General features: G+C 42.6%; 1 protein-coding gene across 4 annotated transcripts in view; it reads right to left on the reverse strand.

Annotated features, from left to right (window-relative positions):
• eps15 (epidermal growth factor receptor pathway substrate 15) overlaps positions 1-15,181 on the reverse strand; it is a 28,060-nt gene that overhangs the window by 4,490 nt on the left and 8,389 nt on the right. For 2 of the 4 annotated variants that reach the window (XM_069679564.1, XM_069679562.1), the window contains exons 11-24: positions 14,151-14,307; positions 11,465-11,547; positions 8,472-8,544; positions 6,400-6,561; positions 6,083-6,280; positions 5,562-5,969; positions 5,226-5,312; positions 4,785-4,947; positions 4,059-4,103; positions 3,312-3,709; positions 3,054-3,123; positions 2,826-2,896; positions 1,508-1,643; positions 1,140-1,345 (exon numbers count right to left, since the gene is read on the reverse strand). In XM_069679564.1, coding sequence (XP_069535665.1) covers positions 1,140-1,345; positions 1,508-1,643; positions 2,826-2,896; positions 3,054-3,123; positions 3,312-3,709; positions 4,059-4,103; positions 4,785-4,947; positions 5,226-5,312; positions 5,562-5,969; positions 6,083-6,280; positions 6,400-6,561; positions 8,472-8,544; positions 11,465-11,547; positions 14,151-14,307 — 2,257 coding nt within the window. Of the gene's footprint in view, positions 1-1,139; positions 1,346-1,507; positions 1,644-2,825; positions 2,897-3,053; positions 3,124-3,311; positions 3,713-4,058; positions 4,104-4,784; positions 4,948-5,225; positions 5,313-5,561; positions 5,970-6,082; positions 6,281-6,399; positions 6,562-8,471; positions 8,545-11,464; positions 11,548-14,150; positions 14,308-15,181 lie in introns of all 4 variants that reach the window. The other 2 variants (XM_069679563.1, XM_069679561.1) reach the window with 1 other exon arrangement.

Raw genomic sequence — 15,181 nt, forward strand, 5'->3', positions numbered from 1 at the left:
ACTATTTTGCACATAATTCAAGTGAGAAGGAAAAAAAAGCAGGGAACTGTAATTCCCTTTTTCTTAACAGTTAAGCATCATAACTATAACAGCAACTTGGCTCTTACTTTTTACAAGAACTAATCAAATGTGATTTGATATTTCTCAAAAAGGCACCTTCAGGGTAGCTTAGCTGCTACAAATGTTAGCTTGAGCGAATCTAATCAACAATTTTGTTAAGAGCGACCTATAAACTTCAAGTTTAAAGGTCTGAATGTGATCTAACACTGCATTTCACTGGTTAGGGTCAACTGATGTAACGCCTGTAGGCCATAACTGTGCAGACTCAGCATCATATTGACTCTAAACCCTGGTACACTTGGTTCACACACATAATAACCAGTTTGCAGCAATGGGCATTTAGAATCAACCTGAGACATTTCAGTGTAAAAAGGTGCATAAAATGAAATGTTTTTATATAAAATATTAATTTCATTTTGAACTGAAATACGTTCATGCACAGGCTGTTGTGTCTGTGTGCTGAGCTGGGATGGCTAACAAAAGCCAAATACAAGCAGCCTCTCATCACTCCATTCACTGCCAACCGTTGGGAGGGTATCATAATTAAATTAATTTATATGTAACAGAACTTCTGTTACATATATCTAACTATTTCTTGCATTAATTACATTTTTGTACATTTCCTCATAAAAGGCCGACAGTGCAACTTCATTCATAGGGCTCAAATTAAGTGCCATTATCAGTCAGTAACAAAACATAATTACAAGTATAAACAATCTTTACATGGCGAGGATATATTGCATTCGAAACTATAGATCAGCAGCGCACAGGGTGCAAAAAACAAACTCCAGTATTGAAGATTTAACAGCTTATTGTCAGCTTAGCTCCGGTATTGATGCTGCATTTGTTTATATGATTCTGTGTGACACTTTGCAGAAGCTGATTAGTTCCTTAATTTGGGACTTTTCAATGGCAGTGGATGGAGTGATTTATAAAGCGGGCTTGATTTGCTCAGTGGTTGAATCTTAAAACTCTTAAATGTGATTTATAAGCAGGAAACAAAAAAAAAAAAGGAGAAGAGGGCGTGACTATTGAGAGTCAGATGAAGGTGAGGGAGAGGGCGAGAGGGAGGTGCTCACTTTGTCAAAGCTGGCAAATCGGTCAGCTTCCCGTACGTTGTGACGAGGAGGGGAGGAGGGGGCGAAGGGGTCGGCTAAAGGATCCTTAGCAGGCAGGGAAGAGGAGGAGGATGAGGAGGAGAAGTCTCCGGAAGGTTGTGGGAGGACGTGCCCTCGTCGCTGGAAGGAGTCAGAGGACTCAGTTCTGGAGATGGACGATCTCTTACCTGATACGGACGGACACGGAGAAAAGAAGGGGACACAGGGAATAAGTTAAGGGTTTTAATGTGTCTCATTTCCAACTACCAACACTTACTAGTAGTCATATGTTCTGAAATTACACAATCTGAGAACGGTTTTATTTCCACAGTGAGGTTGCAGGTGCTGACCTGGAGGTGGAGGAGGTGGTCTAGTCGGTGTACCCGTTTTTGGAGGCAGAGCTGGGGGCACGTCAGGGGCGGCAGATTGGCCGTCTTCCTGGAACAGGTTCTTATTGTTGATTCCAAACTGGTCTGAACCGTTTGACTAAAACACAAGGTGCACACAAAATCAATCACATGCATTATTTACAAAAAATAAGACTGTGATAAAACTGCCTCATAGAAGTTCTGTACACACGTGCCCGTCTGAGATTAAGAGCTGGATGTCAAGAAACTTTTGCAGCTGAATTCAGCCAAAACAGCAATCATTTTAATTGGACCACAACACATGAAACAGCAAATACTGCCATCTGCTGGTCCCAGACTGGATCCCATCAAGCCAGTCAAAGAATCTTGGCATCTGGTTTGACAGTAATTTGAGTTTTGAGCAGCACACAACAAAGCTGGTACAATCGTGAGTGACACAGAGACGATTTTACGGGCTTTTATCGCATCACACCTCAATTACTACGACAGCCTTTTTACCTGCCTGAGTCAAAAATCTACTGGTTGACTTCAGACAGTACAGAACCAAAAAATCTGATCACATCACTCCTGTTTTAGCGTCTTTACACTGGCTCCCAGTATGTTTTAGAATTGAGTTTAAGATTTTACTGATTACTTTTTAGTCTCTTCACGGCCTTTCTCCCAGCTATACCTGTTAGTACTGTACGAGCCGACGCGTACGCTGAGATCCTCTGGCAGAGGTCATCTGTTGTTTCCAAATGCGAGACTGAAGACTAAAGGGGACAGAGCGTTTGCCACCTGGTGCCCGAGGAGATCAGGTCAGCTGAGTTAGTGATCTCTTTTAAATCCCTTCTTAAAACATACTTGTATCGGTGAGCCTTTCTGGATTTTTCTTGACTTTTAATATTTTCAGAAACAAATTTTATATATTTTTTGTTGTTAATAATTGCCTTTGATCACGATTTTACCATTTTATGACCCGTCTGTTTTGCTTTGCTGCCTTTGTAGCCCTTTGTAACTTGGATTTATGATATTACACATCAGATATTTTCACATGTTGTGTGCACTGAGTGACAAGTTAAGGGTCCGTTTCCTCCACAGGGGAGAATATAAAGTGCTCCAGATATTTCCTCCCAAAAACCACAAAGCACTAAACAACTCACTCTCAGCCTTCCTGGATGTTCTGGTTTTTAGAAGTGCGTTCACTGTGTCGCAACGGTTTCTACATCCGCCATCTTATCCGGCAGTGACTACTTAATACTCAGCATGTTTAACTCTATATCAAGCGTTATTTCAGGACTGTACAACAACACCTTTTTACCTTTGCCAGGGCGCTGAAGTCTGCAAAGCCTCCTCCAAATGACTCATTACCAAACACAGCAGCAAATGGATCTGAAACACAAGCGTGTATAAAAGTCGCTGAGCATACAGCATTGAAAACAAATACTAAGACATACATATTATACAGTATTTTGCACAATAAGACATAATATGATAAACTTCTTGCAATAGGATCTGTCCCCAGAGGGTGGCACTACACAAGTCCTACCTGGATCTGAGCTGGCGCTGACTGTAGTACCACCTGGAGCGAACGGGTCGTTGGATGCTGCAGTGTCCTTCTGAAAACAGAACATATACAACATAGTGTGGATCTTAAAATGTTATACAATAAACCTTGCTGTGTTGTTCTACAACCTTTTTCATATTCCTATTCATGACTCCGTTTTAACTGCTTGTGTCTTCTTCTGATTATTAAGGATGCCCATTAACTTCACTATAGTGACTACACTGTGACCAGGCTACTCACCACGGCCAGATCAGAGTTGGGTGGAGAGGAGCTGAAGGGATCTGTCGCTCCATCCTGAGAGCCAAACGGATCCGCCTCCCCGATAGCGTTCATTTTGCCTCCGAATAAGTCAGAGTCCGCCATATTGTTCCCCGAGGAGCTGAACGGATCCTTGGCTGCTGAAGCTGGATTTGTAGGTTTGGAGGTGAAGGGATCTGGATCTTCCGCTGGTGCAGCGGCTGCTTCACTCGGCCTGGATGCAAACAGATCTGGCTCTGGCGCTCCGGTCGTGGTACCGAACGGGTCAGCTGGGGGAGAGAAGGGGTCGTCTGAGGAGAAGGGGGCGCTGGCGGTCTGTTTGAAGAAAGAGTCTGCAGCAAAGGGGTCTGACCCTTTGAATGGATCTCCTCCGAATGGATCTGCTTCAACAGAAACAGCAACAGTTACTGAATGCGCAGGTGAGTGTAGATTTGTGATATATGGTTGTAAGATGACACATCAAATACATATTGATGCATTATTAAGGACTTGTTTCACATTACAGGTTAGTTTGCCTCTTTGTTACTTTCAATTAGGAGTTTTTTTAAAGACTCTTTTTTGGCTTTATTATACAGGACAGCTGAAGAGAGACAGGAAATGTGGGGAGAAGAGAGTGGGGGATGATGCAGCCGATCCTGATTAGTGAGTCGAGGACTGTAGCCTCTGTATATGGGACGCCTGCTCTACCAACTGAGCTAAACCAGCGGCCCAATTAAGACTTTAACTTACCTGCAGCATCTGCTTTTCCAAAAGGATCATCCTTGAAAGGATCATCTGTAAGATAAAAAGAATACCATAAATCTGACTATATTACAGACCATTTACACTTCTGTATTACTACTACTTTTAACCATATTACTTTAAAAGATGGACGACATGACAGCTCCCTAAAAATGAAGCCAAAACATTTTGAGCGCCCCCTGCTGACGTATAGTATATATGTTAACAGATGGGACATGAGTCAAACTATAAAATCAAAATACACATCAAATAAATGGTTTCCGTCATTATAGTTAGTTCTTATTTACATCCAAGTGTTCATTCTTCTGACAAGTTTAGTTTTAATCAGTTATTTGATGTTGTAAAAATGATGATTGACAGCTCTGTTGACAAATACGGCTCCTGGAGCCAATCAGTTTTGGATTAGCAGTGTAGAGGAGGAACGGCGAGAGGAGACGCAACTAAAACAATCACTACAGTCCCTGAAGTTTACATATCTGTGAACGTCTGCTTCAGACCAACACAAGAATCTGTTCTGCGGTTAAATAAGCCGGTGTGCGGGATCCTTCCTGTTTTTTTGGGGGGTAATTTAAGTGTGTGCTTTGTTTAGCGAAAGTGGCTCCGATGGCTCCACCGCCAAGCTCTGCTGCGCAACTCTGGCTCCAAATGACGCCGATGGAGAGCAGATGGAGACGTGTTGTCCATTTATATATACAGTCATTGGTTGGGACTCACGGTCAGTAAAGGGGTCTGAATCGAAGAAGTCCATCTCAGGCAGGGAGGGAGGGTTGGTCTGAGGTGGCTGAGAGCGAGGGCCAACTTGAGGCGGTAACGAGGAGGTGGTGTTTTCTGGGGACTCTGCTGGCTCTTGTTTTCTCTCTGGCTCTGGCGATGAAACCTGATGAAGAGCAACACTGTGTTTACATCAAAACATTAACATATTTAACAATCGTTGACAACCTCAGAATGGGTTGGATCCCAGTGCATCATTAATATGCTTTTCAAGGCATTTACACCTGCATAGATCTGTCTATTTATGATGAGATTATCCAAGACATAGCTTCCTTTTTTTAAATAAACATTTTGATATAGGTGTAGAAAAACCCACAAGGAAGTCAGACAAATAAACACAGACCTGTATTATTTTACCATCCGCAAAACAGAGGTGTCCTTTACCTTCGGTGAGCTTTCTTTAGGCGACTCCTCTGCGTCATCTGTGATCTCTGAGGAAACATCGGGTGTAGGCGTAGGGCTTCCTTGTTCCTGGAGACGTGAGAGTACACCACAGTAATGAATAGTGTTACTTATTCTGAGACTTTATTTTATTTTCTGATTACCGATTTACTTTTGAATGTTTATTAAGTCGGCTGTTCTTGCATGTTTGGTGGGCGCTACGATAAGACGTACTTCTTTTGTGCTTTCAGAGAGTTTTCAGAATTAAGAAAAAAACAGCAGGAGGAGGGAGGAGAAGCTGAAGGCTTTAGAGTGAGTTCTTTCCAGCTTATTTATTACCTTAACAGTGTTCTCCTGTGGCTTGGCGAGAGTTGGCACACTATTGTACAACTCAGAGGAGGCTAAACTCGTATAGAGATCATCCAGGGCATCAGGTTTCAGCTTGTCCTCCTCTGGAGTCTTTGGACTCTCCTCCTCCTTCTCTTCTTCTTCCTCATCTCTCTCCTTCTCTCCCTCCTCTTTTTGTTGTGAATGTTCTGTCTGCTGATTCCAGACAACAGCTGGTTCTTCTTCCTTTAGTTCTCTAGGATGGTCCTCCTGGAAGAGGTCCATCTGGTGCAGCTCTACAGGGGGGCCTTCTGATCCGTTCATCATGACAGGAGAGCTGTCCTCCAGGGCTCTCTTCCAGCTGAGCTGGGCAGTGACTGACCTCTCCTCCACCTGGAGGTCGTTCAGTTTCTGCTGAACCTAAGAGGGCAGATAAAGGGAGAGGTTTAAAAATATCAATGAGGAATAGAAAATTAAAACTTCCAACCTTTTTTCTGTGCAGAAAGGAATCTTTAGGAGCACTAGAGACGGACCTGTGCAACTTGTGTAAAGGAGTCTCGGACAGACTCTTTCAGAGGTGTGAGCTGCTCCTGAGCGGCCTGGACCTTCTCCTGCAGCCTCCTGCTCTCCTCCTGCAGAGCGAGGAGCTCCTCCCGGGCCTGGACCAGCTCCTCCTCATACTGACATATCCTATGCTCCTGCTCCTCATGCTCCGATTGCAGTGACGTAATCTGTCACAGACATACCATAATGAATCCACTGGTATCACTCAGTCATTTTTGTGCCAACAAATCTTTCCAGTAGAAAAATAAAGAATTCTTCTGTGTAAAGAAAATTCTAGCAGACTTACTAGTTGGGTCTCTTGGTTGGTCTGCTGGCGGATATGAGACAGCTGCTCCTCCAGGGAACCTTTCTGCTGGTCCAGCTCATCCAAGGCCTCCTGGACCTTCTGACGTTGAGTCTGGAGCCGCTGCAGATCCTCGCTCTCTCTCGCCACTTCACCCTGTAAGTCCTGCACGGATCAAACCAAAGAGGAGACAAACTTTTATTATACTAATTATTTTTGTTTACACATGGCAGGCTCTGAGAAGAGGAAAAAAAGAAGTGCTGAAGCTCAATCATTTGTGTAACAGGCAGAACTTTTTGGTAATCTTGCCTACTTGAGCGTTTACCAAATCATCGCTAGATCCCTGGTTTTGGTTCTGGCTAGGGATGCACGATATTGGATTTTTTGCCGATATCCGATATGCAGATATTTTACAACTCATTTAGCCGATTACCGATACCCATATTTTTTTCCCGCACACCTAATTGCAGAGATCATCAACTCTCTTCTGTATTGGAATCAGCGTACAGTATAATGGTGATACTCTTATCACATTTGTTACAACGGTCGGGGTGACGGGTCTTGAGATGGTTAATCAAGTTTGTAGTGTTGAAAGACTTTGCCTTGGCTCCTCCTCGCATCACCGAAGCTGAGCAGTCATTGCAAATAGCAGTTTTGCTGTCTATTTCGGACACTTTGAAAAACTTCCACACCACGGACATTTTGGCTTCTAACTCTCTCATGCTGCAGGTAGACACACGTGACGTCATCACGCTGCGCCGCGCAGGTCTTCTTCGCCCCAGGGACATTGGTCGGGCTTTTAAGCAAGTATGCAGCAGCCCATTATTTTATCGGTGAATTATATCAGCGGATATAGGCATGTTGGCCGATATCCGATAGTTCATTTTTAAGCCAATATCGGCCGATACCGATAACGTGCCGATAATATCGTGCATCCCTAGTTCTGGCAGCCAGATTTCATTTTCCCTCTATCTCCCAACATAGACATAGGAAATGACTCATCAGCAGAACGGCAGTTCCACAAAACAATACTTGTTTCAGCCCACAGAGACGCTCAAGTCTTTTAGAAATCAGGCCAACTTGTTTTTGGAGGTAAACCTACTGGAAGAGGACGGTTGTTTAACAGCTTAATATTTCACTGAGACTTTTATAGTCCTTTAATTACCTGCTGATTATACCTCAGAGGATAACAGCATTCTTTACAAGAGTAGAAATCAGTGTAGTCAGTATATAGAGGATAATGGATCATAATGTTAACATCCTCTTGTCCTTTTGTTTATCTTTTATCAATACTGCTGCCACATTAAAGTGCACAACAACAAAAGCAACAACAACAAAACACAATACAAAAAGGGGGGGGCAAGATATTTTGTGATTTTGCGTGGATAATTTCCTTCTTTTAAATCATTTGAGGAAATGCAGCTGAGAGGACATGAATGGTGCCCCCTGCCACAAAAGAATTCACAGCATTAGAAGAAAACTGTAGAGACCAGGCAGAGGCAGCAACACGGATGATGACAACAATCACAATAAAGCATGAACAGGGTTATTTTTAGAAAACACGTAACTAATCAGAAATTCAGCTACATCAGCGTGAGACTCCCCCGAGACCCTCCCTCACACTCCGACATGAGACTGAACTCCCGAAAGCGGAGCAGACTAGCCCTTTAAGCCATCAGCTCCAAAAATAGAGCCCTTCCCTCGGGCTCGGAGCAGACAGACACGCCTACACAAGGACACCAGCCTCTCCCTCTCTGACGAACATTAACTGTGCTCCTGACCAAGCGTCTGAGACTGCCGGCCAAATGTATTATTGATCTCCTCCTCCAGTGTGTCCATTACAACGGAAGTAAACAGCTGCTTTAGCACCTACTGTCTTATTCTAAAAGCAGAGGAATACGCACAAATGCTCATCCGCATACACCTCCTATGTTCTGACAGCACTCATAAGAAAGGCAGTGATGACAACAACATTAGAGAAACTGTCTCACTCCTGAATTTCTGCGTGTGTATGCCCTCAATTCTGTCTGCTCATTAATCCTGCACGCAGACAAACACAGACATCGAGACCTTACCTGCACCTCGCTGCTGCGCTGTCTGATGGCCTCCTCCTTCTCCTTGATCTCCTCTTCCACTGAGCTCTTCTCCCTGGGGGTCCAGCACAAGAGACACGAGTATTTAGCCACCGAGGAGAGAGAGGGCAGACCCGGTACTCCGAGCCCTCCCAGCCCCAGCCAGCCCTCCGCTGAGCCTTCTTTCCCCTGCCCCTGAACCCCCACCACCTCTTCTCCCTGAGCCACCATGATGTCCCAAAAACTCCACTTGCACAGCACAGCGCCTGAACGCCCTGTAGCTACAGCTGGTGCGCGCGTGTGTGTGTGATGTGATATGCAGAAAAGTGGAGTGTGTGCGAGACTTCAGGGTGAGCAGCAGCTCTGTTCGCGTGATGAGGGTGAGTGATGGAGAAAGTGAGCATGTGCTGGCTCAGTCAAATGTGTGGGAGATGAGGAATGAGAAGCAGATGGCTGCCTTGAGGATGGAGCGGGGAACGCGAGGGAGGAGGGACGAGTGATGATGAGCCAACCTACAGCATCTATCATTTGTGCCGCCCGAGTGTTCATCCTCTCTGCTTCACTCTTTCATCCACCCAGGCAGAGAGGAAAGGGAGCGGGTGGGGCGAGCGATGCATCATAACTTGTGTTAAAACTGACAATAAATAATGTATTCTTCTCCACTGTTACTTATGCTGAAAAGGAACCACTTATATGTTTGTTTACTTCCAAAGGTGGGCTGGACTTGGTGTTAAAGCCAAGGCATTGATGCTGTATAAGACAAAGTGTACATCATTAATCATGATTAGAGCATGCAGTTAGATAACTGCAATGAGGCTATACATGGCATATGGGGACAGGGGATCATTTTGCACCAGATATAGATACTTAACATGGATTGTGTTGGATTTTACTCACATACTCGTCTAAAAATACAGCAAAACAACACAAAAAGAAGAGGCAACGCACATTTAACCCCAAGGAAGCCCCTTACAAATACATCTGCTGACCGACTTTTCATCTAAAGGCACTTTTAACTTAAACATCTATAAGATGCTTATTTCTCAGGCATGAAATGTACATTTTTACACTCTAAACAAAGGGTTAAATTTAAGCACGCACAACACACATTTGTTGTAAGTATATGCATGAGAACACATCACTCATTATCCTTGTTCAGTTTCACTTCAGATGACTGAGATTTAGAGAAACAACAACCTTCAAAAGAGCTCGGCCTTTGCCACCGACTTAAAGTGACACCAGCTATTTTTATGTTCCCTCTCTCCTCTCGCATCAACACGCACGATTATGTTGTTAACAGTGCATCTTCTACCAGCATTCCTATTCTCCAACACTCACCGATCATCATCCTCACCCTCCTCCTCATCTCCAGCAGAGGGCTGCTGCCATACCTTTAAGCAGTTACAAAACATGAATCATCTTTTTAAGCTCCTTTCCTCTGAAGTCTGTCTGATGCTCTGATCTCTGTCACTATAGTTTTCTTTCTATTCACCATTCGTACCTCCCCTTCCCTCCACAGCTGTCAGCACAGCTGTCATCTAGTGCGTGTGTTAGTGTTTCAAGTGGTAAGGGAGGGAAATACCTTTTTCTCACTTCTCACTCTCAGCTTTTATAATTAGGGGAACTAGTTTGATAGTCATATTATTTAAATTAACAACAGTTCATAGCGATAACAAACCCTCAGTTAAACAAAGATAATATGCAACGCAAAACCTTTTTAAGTCTGTTTAAAGGGAGGAAGAAAAAGTAAATGAAGCTAATAAGAAACTGTCAGAAAGGAAGGAAGTTTGCGAATAACACGACGAGTGTTACAGAAAACTTTTTTGATATAAAAGAGGATGTGGAGCAAAAGCAGGTGCTTTGAGAAGTTAAAGATGTTATCTTGAAGATCTCAGTTTCGTTCTCTTTGTAACTCGTAACTCTCGATTCCTTTTTAGACTGTTTGCTTCATCTGAGCGTCGAATTTGTTTCTTTTTCTTTGGATTTTCACTTATTGTTGAAGTTGTATCTGTAGTCATCGATCTTTTCTTTGTTTGTTCAGCCATAGTAGATTACTGTTTACTCGCAACACTTGCAGAGACCGGAAAAGCAGCCGCTTAGCTCCGCCTACCCTCTCTGGCTGACCAACCACTGCTGGCTGAAAACGCGTCACTAACTGGGCGCCGCTTGTGATTGTTTTCCACAAAAGTCGCCACAGACACTCAGTGTGTAATAATACTATATACTGCAAATGCAAAGGCTTCAATCAGTGGGCCATAGGCTCAATCACCATTGTGTTGCCTCATTCGGTGATAGATAGTGACTTAACAGACATTTATTTACTTGAAAATCTTCAAGATTATAACTTTTAAGTAACTTTCAAACATATTTTTTGGTTCAGTGTTTTGGACCAAGAAATTCAACAGTGAAGGAATACTGCATATAGGAAATACTGCATACATCCTTTCCTCAAGATCAAACAGCAGCTCTGCTTTATAACCATCTGCTGTGTTTGGTAGCTTGCAACTAAAATGCATGTGTTTGTCTATTTTCAACTCAAGTTGCAGGTGAGAGTGTTGGAAGAAAGTCTGAAAGTCTGAGAGTGATGTATTCTTGTAGAAGTGTGAAACTCGTTTAGTGATTCACATATAACAGCCTCGGCTGAGCCCAGCAGTAAGTACAAATCACTGTTGGCAGTCCACCCTCAGTTAGTGGGAAACACTACATCCTGCTGGTCAGAACAGGTTACAGAGACACTTTGACTGTTACATAATTAAAGTGGCTGCAGTGAATGATTTTGCCAGGGCTTCACACTGAAAAATGCATCTCTCTGTTTGATAACAATTTATGCACATTGAGGACAAAAACTAGGTTAAATATTTGATCTATTTTAGATGATAAGCATGCTCTTAGGAAAGTCTTAACCAGGACAGGCCAATTTTTAAGCCACTTATAACTACTGCGTGTGATATAACCAGCATCAATATGGCTTTTAAAAAAAGGAAACAAAAGAGTACCTTTGTAGTTCGACAATCTCGTTACTGAGAGAGTCCAGCTCCTTGATGGCAGAGAAGTCGGCTGCCAGGTTAGCCAAGTTGTTCTGGAGAAGAAAGGAAGCAGACGACAACATGATGAATAACAATGATAAAACATGATCCTATACTGTAATCTAAGAATAGCCTTTAAATCATATAAGGGAAGGTAAATTGTTTTTTAGGCTTTCTTGTATGCCTTCATGATAGAGAGGACAGTGGATAGTGTAGGAAACAGGGGAAAAGAGAATGGGAGATGACACGCGGCAAAGAGCCGAGGGTGGGAGTCAAACTCTCTGTACATGGGCCGCTGATCGGAGTCAAATTTATCACTCAGATGTTGATAAAAAATTCTGAACACTTAGAAAATATAAGATTGCTGGATGGCTTCACAAAAAACAAAAAAGCCATGGAAGAGACACAAATGTCAGGGATGGGAGGGAAACTGACTCTAAGGTGATGATCCTTGGAGGAAACTAGTAATGGAGAGGAGCTCTGGGTACAAGGGTTCTGTTCAATTTGATACTGGATTTAATTTTGTTCTCTAATGCAAAGAAGGTCAAGGGATGCTACTTCTTGGGTCTATTCAAAAAATACATAGAATAAAGCAAATTTCAAGCCTTTGGTTTGTATCTACAGATTGTATTTGATGCCGTTGGTGCATCCCAAAATGCTTAAAACAGTCACCTCTGATCCTGTCAGCTTACCTCTAAAGCATAGATATTTAAACAGCTAATGTTAATGAATGCAGGAACAGAAACAGATAAAAATGTGACTAAGTTAAGAGAAAATGAGAGTAAGGTAAGATGACAAGATGAAAAAGGCAAACTGTTATAAGTAACGAGAGTCCCCCAAAGTCAGTAAGCCAGCACACACACTCACTCAGGATCATCCTGCTGCATGCGTGAAGTGGTGGAAATGAAAGAACAAGAGCAGACAACAAGGAAGAGCATAGAAGTGTTGCATTAGGAGGGAAAGAAGGACATACTGCTTCAAGCCTAAAAATATATATAAATAAATACACATGACATAACAAAATAAACGAATGGAGACAGGCAGGAAGCAACGTGACCAAACGATTACAGATGTTAGATTCCAGTACGAAAGATACTTAACTCTGAACACAACTACATCACACAATTAGCCAACTCCCATCTCAAAACCACATGTTGTTCATTAGATACAAACTCTACATTTAAAAATACAAAAAACAACTTTCTCTTTATACACTAACTTTATAATACCACAACATATGGTAAATGGATGGACTGTACTTGCTTTTCTAGTCTTCCAACCACTCAAAGCACTTTTACACTACATGTCACATTCACACATTCATTCACACATTGATGGCAAAGTGCCTAAGTGCCAATCTCCAATCAGTATCTATGCATATTCATACCCGTCGGCTATGCCTTTGGGAGCAATTTGGGGTTCAATGTCTTGTCATGTAGAGCTGGGGGTCGAAACCCCCACCCTTCCGATTGAGAGACGACCCCTGAGCCGCAGCCACCCCAAAATAGTTTCCATCAAGTGACACGCGGTAACGAACCAAGGATGGGAGTCAAACTCTCTGTACATGGGCGGCTGATCTGACTCAAATTTAACACTCAGATGTTGATAAAAAATTCTGAGCATAAGAAATAAGAATGCTTGATGGCTTCGCAAAGAACAAAAAAATGATCCTGAGCCACAGCCACCCCAAAATTATTTCCATCAAAACCAGGGCATGTATTCTGTCTAAGAGGAACATAAAGTCAATCATAACACAACAACTGTCAAAACACAATCAGTTTTAAATGTTTCAGTTGTACGTGCATACAGCTGACAATCTGAAATCTATTGCTTTTTATTATTTCTTTTACTGTTGACCACTCTGCACTTGTTTCTTAAATGTCCAATTTTGGCCGTGTTATCTAAAAGTGAATCTTTACTTTTTACTTTCTCTGCACCTCAGTCAGTCTGTATCTGCATTGAAAAAAAAAAAATCAAAAAGTAACCTTTTCGGGGCGCTGTTTAGCTCAGTTGGTGGAGCAGGTGCCCCATGTACAGAGGCTGCAATCCTCGTCGCACTGATCGCAGGTTCGACTCCTGGTCTGCCGATCATTTGGTGCATGTCACCCACTCTCTACTTGCAACACTTCCTGTCTATCTTCAGCTGTCCTATAAATAAAGCCAAAGGCCAAAAAAATAATCTTAAAAATAAAAAAAGTAACCTTTTATTTTTGGCTCTTTGTTTACCCAGCTAACTTAACTGTTACACCTTTCTACAGGGTCAACACACCAAGTACAATAACTCTATTGAATATACTGTTTTAAAGGAATGGTTACTATGACAACAACGCGAACGGCTGTTAGGGTCACTTTCAGAGCGATTCGATTTACGATAGAAACACTGACAGCCAATCAGAATACATCTATATTTAAATGGTGTCAGGTTAAACGTGGCCAGTGGCAGATGACCCACTTATCATTTTAGTTACATCTGTCATCAATATCACTTCACTGTCAGCTTGTTGTTCGGATTATCTAACAGCATCCAGGATGCATTGGTTCTGATCTAGATAGTTATTTAAAAAAATGCTAACATCTTCATATAAAATTGAGACGAAAAAAGTGTCCCGATATCCCTCGTTCTGATGTGTATACAGGGGTGTTCTGAGTAACGCACCTGTTTGATGTTTTGTCTGTCAGATGGAGGGATCATCTCTGGAGAGAGACTCTGCGGAGGGTCCAGGCCCTTCGTCAGCTTCAGATTGATAAGATAAAGTGCCAGAGCAAACTGTTCCCGCGTCAGTTTCCCGATGTCTCCAATGTCACAGAGCTCCCTGAGAACACAAACACACACGGTTACATAAAAGAGTAACGATTTACACCTCGGGCAACAGAGACTATTTTTAATGGCCTGACCGATAGTCCTGTTCGCGGTTATGGAAACCAATTTACAGGATCGTCACGACAAGCTGGGTTGGAGATAGAAATCCATGCTGATATTTCCTGGTCGGATGCGTCAGCATGCACTGCAGTTATTATCCTGCACGAAATAAGACTAAGCTTTTGCAGGTTAAAAACATTTGTTTGCACCATTAACAATGTTACAATTTCATTTAGCAGACTCAGCTGTCCAAAGCGAGGCACATCTGAGCCATTTATTGTCAAAGAATAATAAATTACTAATCAAAGGCATTATGACCATCTCTGAATTCAATCCTTTTCTATTCTGTTTATTATTATCTGTGAAAACAGAACACAGCATGTGATGTTTTGTGTACTTAATGCACTGTGGAGACTGCGATACTCTCTATTTGCACTCAATTAATCTAACTTTACATCCTGTTTCTCCATAGATTCAACATTCTTACATGATTGCTGCTATTTCCTGGTAGTGTTTCCATAGCACATGTTTCTTTTGTAAAGGAGGGCGCTACCTTTGTTGCTCCTCCTGAGGCTTCTTTCTCTTTTTGTACTTTAAAGCGAGAAATTATTACATTCAGATCAAGGGTTTAAGTGGTAAAAGGACTACTCTTGTATAGCACTTTTCTCGTCTAATTTTGCAACCACTCAAAGCACTTTTACACTACATGTCACATTCACCCATTCACACCCACCCTTTGGGGCGGCTGTGGCTCAATGGTAGAGTCGGTCGTCTTTCAGTTGCAGGGTCGGAGGTTCGATCCCCAGCTCCCTCAGGCTACATGTTGA

Source organism: Semicossyphus pulcher, unplaced genomic scaffold (genome assembly GCF_022749685.1).
Source record: "Semicossyphus pulcher isolate SPU_LCO1_2020_fin unplaced genomic scaffold, fSemPul1.0.p SCAF_4, whole genome shotgun sequence".
Classification (NCBI taxonomy): Eukaryota; Metazoa; Chordata; class Actinopteri; order Labriformes; family Labridae; genus Semicossyphus; species Semicossyphus pulcher.